The 6,000-nt window shown below is 41.7% G+C and overlaps 1 protein-coding gene across 11 annotated transcripts in view; it reads left to right on the plus strand.

Annotated features, from left to right (window-relative positions):
- Positions 1-6,000, plus strand: part of LOC128604956 (NLR family CARD domain-containing protein 3-like) — a 253,505-nt gene that overhangs the window by 234,166 nt on the left and 13,339 nt on the right. For 9 of the 11 annotated variants that reach the window (XR_008385401.1, XR_008385403.1, XR_008385398.1 and 6 more), the window contains exons 3-6: positions 2,931-3,047; positions 3,458-3,512; positions 3,747-3,951; positions 4,236-6,000. The exon at positions 4,236-6,000 is cut by the window's right edge and continues 15 nt beyond it. Coding sequence is in view for 5 of the 11 variants with exons in the window: in XM_053620059.1 (XP_053476034.1) it covers positions 2,931-3,047; positions 3,458-3,512; positions 3,747-3,951; positions 4,236-6,000 (2,142 nt within the window). In the remaining 6 variants the exon portion in view is untranslated. Of the gene's footprint in view, positions 1-2,118; positions 2,192-2,313; positions 2,473-2,930; positions 3,048-3,457; positions 3,513-3,746; positions 3,952-4,235 lie in introns of those variants that run through there. The other 2 variants (XR_008385399.1, XR_008385400.1) reach the window with 2 other exon arrangements.

A 6,000-nucleotide genomic window follows, 5' to 3' on the forward strand; every position in this document is an offset into this window, starting at 1 on the left:
CTGACCAACAGTTTGTAGGTAGTCTAATTTATGATCTTTGTGTTTTTCCTGAGCAACAGTTTGTAGGTAGTCTAATTTATGATCTTTGTGTTTTTCCTGAGCAACAGTTTGTAGGTAGTCTAATTTATGATCTTTGTGTTTTCCTGAGCAACAGTTTGTAGGTAGTCTAATTTATGATGTTTGTGTTTTCCTGAGCAAGAGTTTTGTGTGGAGACACTTATTTTATGACCGGGGGTCGTTTTGTAATCCTATCAGTATGTTTATGATAATGAGTTGGTGTCTGGGGGTGTTAATGGCTTTACGATACCCCCAGCAATAGGTAGACTCTATGTTTAAAAGTGGAGTCAGTTACACAGCAGTTTCTAAGATCTCGGCTGTGTACCAGTGTTTGCGCTGTGTGATTTAAACGAACCTGCGGCTTCTCATTTTAGCACCGCTAAAGTTTTATTTTTATTTTGAGGAATACTTCAAAGAGGAGGTGGCTGTCTATCGTAACAGTAAGTGTTTTATTAGTGGTGCTTGAAAAGCACTACTATTGTTCTCTTGCATACTTATTATTATTATTATTATTATTATTATTATTATTATTATTCCACTTTTTTTCGGCGCGTAACTAGTCCCGCACCGCACTAGTCCCGGCCTACTTAGTATTATTATTATTATTATTATTATTATTATAATTAATGGTGCTTGAAAAGCACTACTATTGTTATTTGGCAAACGTATTATAATTATAATTCTTCTTCTTCTTCCACTTTTTTTTCCGGCGCGAAACTAGTCCCGCACCGTTTGTCGGAGATCGACGGTTGAGGTGTCAAATCGATCGGCTTATTGAGGAGAGGTGTGCTATGTATTACGGAAGTGATCGGAATGTTGGCATTCCCGGTACGGAAGCTCAAAGTCGGAAAATTTCCCATAGACTTGCATTGAGTTGCGAAAGAATTGGCGCTCTACACCGCCAGCTCTAAAAGAATTGCCTCCATACACGCCCGGCTCTAAAAAGTATTGGCAACCAATCTGTCCGGCTCTCAGAAGTATTGGTGCCCTATCTGGCCGACTCTCAAAAGTATTGGCACCCCACATGGCTGGCTCTCCAAAGTATTTCCGCCCTACACGGCCAGCTCTAAAAAGTATAGCTGCACTACACGGCCGGCTCTCAGAAGTATTGGCGCCCTGTGCCTCCAGCTCTCAAAAGAATTGACGCCCATCGCGTCCAGCTCTCAAAAGTATTGGCACCCTACGCCGTCAACTGTCAAAAGTATTGGCACCCCACTCTTCTGGCTGTCAAAAGGATTGGCACTCTACGCTTCCGGCTATCGAAAGTATTGGCGCCTGATCCGAATTTTGCCATGGCAAGCAGCACACATTTTCTTCAGGAAATGTACTGGTCTAGTTTATTATTATTATTATTGTTGTGTGTGTGTGTGTCTGTCTTATTATTTCTGTGTCTGTCTTATTATTTCAGACATCAGATATGTCTCATCTATATTAAATGTTTTCTACACATTTGATCATTTTAGAAAATGTTTGAAGGATTTTTACACGCACCCCTGCTCTCATCAGACAGAACCTCGATTGGGAAACACTGGGTTAGTTACTCGTCTGACCAATGTGTTTAACTTACTCTCCATCATCACTTTTATTCTGAGTAACATTCATTATTCACACAAAAACTACTTACACACCAATCCTCACTAATATCAGGATACTCGCTCTCATTAAGGGAAAACCAGAAAAAATACCTTTCTGCAGATATTTAAGTAAACTTACTCAGCGTATGAGTTCTGCTTCTTTATCTAATGATCTGCTGAGTGTTTCTAGTTCCTGTTATTTTATTTTAGTTTATATATTTGTATAGAGCTCTGACAGTTGTTCGTGCACAGCTGAATGAAGTCACGAGATAATAAATGAAGGTAATGAAATGATAATGTGTGTGATGTAGATTTTACCAGACTGTTAATTCTGTTCTCTGTATTTGCAGCGTTTTCAGGCTTATACTTTCAGTATTTACAGGCCTTTGCTCGATGGATCAGAAAGCTGTCTGAAAACAAACCATATCTCTGTGTGTGTGTGTGTGTTTATTACCCTACCTCACTGCCCCTCCCCCTCTGCAGAATAAACGTTCGAAAGTGAAAGTCAGTCTCCATTTTGTGTGGAGGGGAAAATACAGCATTTCAGGAGTAAAAACACAGTGAGTATCTACATCTAAAGCTATAATATATAAACACACTGAATGTACACCAGATGCAGAAGAGTTTTGTGGGTTTGTACTGAAGTTTGAATGTACACAGGTTGTTTAATAACTTGATACAGAGACTATTTCCTGTAAGTGAACTCTGTGCTGATACAGGGTTTGATTTAACACACCGATGTTGGAGTGAAGTAAACGTGTGTCCTGCTGTAATCTGGAGAAGGAGACATGACCTCCAACATGAGTGTGTCTGGAAAACAGGACTTAAAGAGAGACGAGAGGTGAGTTACTTTTCCATTCACCAGCAATAAATACACACCGTCTCATGGAACAGATCTGTATCTCTAAACACTCACTAGTTAACAGAGGAACTAGACTTTGGTTTAAGGTGTTTAATAGCAGTGAATATATCACTGATCTGATCTAAGAACAGTTTAGAGAAATCATTCACTGAGAGAAGAGTAAAAAGGACTGTGTAATGTGGAGGAGAAGAGCAGCGTAGCTTTGAGTCAGTGAACTCTACAGGCTTTAAGACCCAGCTGAGTCAGTTATCTGTGATTGGGACTCCTGACATCAGTGTAATTCCTGAGGTATGAGGTGTGTCTCCTGTTTGAATAAGTGTGCAGACTGGAGCTGAATTAAAAAGATGGAATTATTGGTGTTTAATGATGAACACATTGTGTAACAGTGCTGAGACAGCAGAGTATTAATTATTGCTGATATTTCTGTTTCATTCTAGAATGATGGAGGGAAAGAGATCAGACTCACCAGAACCCAGCTGTGTGTCCATGAAGAGTGACAAGTCAATGGATCTTCCATTTACCTTCAGAGACGGAGCCAGTTCTCCTGATGTGAGGTCAGTACAGTGAGGTGTTTTACAGCAGTGTTCCACCTGATCAAACTCACTGGTCTCATTCTGAAGCCCTTCATGATCTTTATCAGGTGTTGAAGCAGTAAAACACTAAACTGTGCAGTGCTGCAGCTCTCGGACTGGCAGTGAGGAAAACTGCTTTAAGAGTTCAGTTCAGCCTGCAGTCCCTGAGCTGGAGGGTCTGTGGTGCTACACAACAACATTTACACCTGGGACATTAATGACTAGATCACTATTTTATTCATAAACATGTTAGTGTCAGTGAGAAATCCTGAAATCAGTGTATTGTGTTAAGAGGATAGTGTTAAATATCTGTCTCTGTATGTATTAGTGTGTGTTGTGCAGCTATGAATACATATAGTCTATATCACATCATGTGTTTTATTTCTTCACAGACCACAACAGAAGAAATCAAACCTCAGCAGAAATCAGCTGGACTCCATATTCAAGGTGTGTGTCTTTTTAATGTGTGTAACTTGTGTGTGAGCAGGTTGCAGGTTTTTTATTTAAGATCATGACAGTTTACAGGTTTATTGATGTGCAGCAGCATTATGGGTAATCAGGCAGAATTTCAGCTGTAACTGTGGGAATAGAAAGAGACTTTTATTCTTTTCATAAAATAAAAGCATCTCTCAGTGTGTAACATTATAATATTTAGATGTGTTCCTGTGTGTTTCTAACCAGGAGCTGGAACACAAAGTCATCACCCTGATAAAGAATGAACTGAAGAGGTTTAGGAAGCTCCTGAGTCCAGATTACCCAGCATGCACTGAGAGGGAGGTGGAGGATGAGGAGGATCTGCACAGTGTCAGAGACGGAGCGCTGAAGATCACACTGCACGTCCTGAAGAACATGAACCACACAGATCTCGCTAACACACTGCACAGCAGTAAGAGCTCTGAGTCATGGCTTTATTCCATCAGGTTCACTTTAGAGAGAGGAAATAGTTTTAGATAGGAACACTTTTAGTTTGAAGTTCGAGTTTAGTATCATGTACATCTGCTGCTTTTCTGTTCTGTTCGTGGTCCAGCTTGTGGTGACTCTGTACAATGGTCCTGTTCCTTCAGGAATATTTACTACATGAATCAGGAATGAACAGCAGCATTTGAATTTGACATTTAATCCTGTGTTCAGTGATTTTACATTAAAACATCTTATTACTTTGTTTATTAGAGTCTGTGGCCTCTGTGTATCAGCCAAAGCTGAAATCCAGCCTGAGAGAGAAGTTTAAAAGAATTAATGAAGGAATCTCACAGCATGGAAGCTCAGCACTTCTGAATGAGATCTACACAGAGCTCTACATCACAGAGGGTTGGAGTGGAGACGTCAATAATGAACATGAAGTGAGACAGATTGAGACAGCGTCCAGGAGACCAGCAACACAGGAGACACCCATCAAATGTAATGATGTCTTTAAAGACAAGTCCATCAGAAGAGTGCTGACTAAAGGAGTTGCTGGAATTGGAAAAACAGTCTCTGTGCAGAAGTTCATTCTGGACTGGGCTGAAGGAAAAGCAAATGAGGACGTCACCTTCATGTTTCCACTTCCCTTTAGAGAGCTGAATCTGATGAAGCAGAAACATCTCAGTCTGATGGATCATCTTCATCACTTTTTCCCTGAAATGAGAAAACTAGAAGTAATAGACTGTGACTCCTACAAAGTGGTGTTGATCTTTGATGGTCTGGATGAGTGTCGACTTCCTCTAAATTTCCAGAAGAATGAGAGATTGTGTGATGTGACAGAGTCAGCCTCAGTGGATGTGCTGCTGACGAACCTCATCAAGGGGAATCTGTTTCCCTCTGCTCTCCTCTGGATAACCTCTCGACCAGGAGCAGCCAATCAGATCCCTCCTGAGTGTGTAGACCAGGTAACAGAGGTACGAGGGTTCAGTGATCCTCAGAAAGAGGAGTACTTCAGGAAGAGGATCAGTGATCAGAGCCTGGCCAATAAAATCATCAGACACATGAAGTCTTCAAGAAGCCTCTACATCATGTGCCACATCCCAGTCTTCTGCTGGATCTCAGCCACTGTTCTAGAGAGAATGTTGGGTGAAGCAGAGAGTGGACAGATCCCCAAGACTCTGACTCAAATGTTCACACACTTCCTGATCTTTCAGATCAAACACAAGGACCAAAAGTACCATCAGAAATGTGACCCTGATCCTCAGCAGACCAGAGAGAGTATCCTGGCACTGGGAAAACTGGCTTTCCAACAGCTGGAGAAAGGAAACCTGATCTTCTATGAGGAAGACCTGAGAGAGTGTGGCATTGATGTGAGAGAAGTGTCAGTGTACTCAGGAGTGTGTACCCAAATCTTCAGAGAGGAGTTTGGGCTTCACCTGGGGAAGGTGTTCAGCTTTGTACATCTGAGTGTTCAGGAGTTTCTGGCTGCTTTATATGCATTTTTCTGCTTTATTTTTAGAAAGACAAATGTGTTAGTGGAACAAAGCACTGGACGTTTTAATCTCTTCAGAAAGTCAGACATGTCTGATCTCCTCAGGAGCGCAGTGAACAAGGCCTTACAGAGTGAGAACGGACACCTGGACCTGTTCCTCCGCTTCCTTCTGGGTCTCTCACTGGAGTCCAATCAGACTCTCTTAAGAGACCTACTGCCCCAGACAGGAAGCAGCTCTCACAGCAAACAGAAAACAGTCAAGTACATCAAGGAGAAGATCAGGGAGAATCCATCTCCAGAGAAATCCATCAATCTGTTCCACTGTCTGAATGAACTGAATGATCATTCTCTAGTGCAGGAAGTACAGACTTACCTGAACAGAGGAGGTCTCAGTCGTCTCAGGGGAACCAGACTCTCTCCTGCTCAGTGGTCAGCTCTGGTGTTTGTGTTACTGAACTCAGATCAGGAGCTGGATGAGTTTGATTTGATTAAATATGACCCATCAGAGGAATGTCTTCTGAAGCTGCTGCCAGTGGTCAAAGC

Source organism: Ictalurus furcatus, unplaced genomic scaffold (genome assembly GCF_023375685.1).
Source record: "Ictalurus furcatus strain D&B unplaced genomic scaffold, Billie_1.0 scf6, whole genome shotgun sequence".
In the NCBI taxonomy this organism is placed as follows: domain Eukaryota; kingdom Metazoa; phylum Chordata; class Actinopteri; order Siluriformes; family Ictaluridae; genus Ictalurus; species Ictalurus furcatus.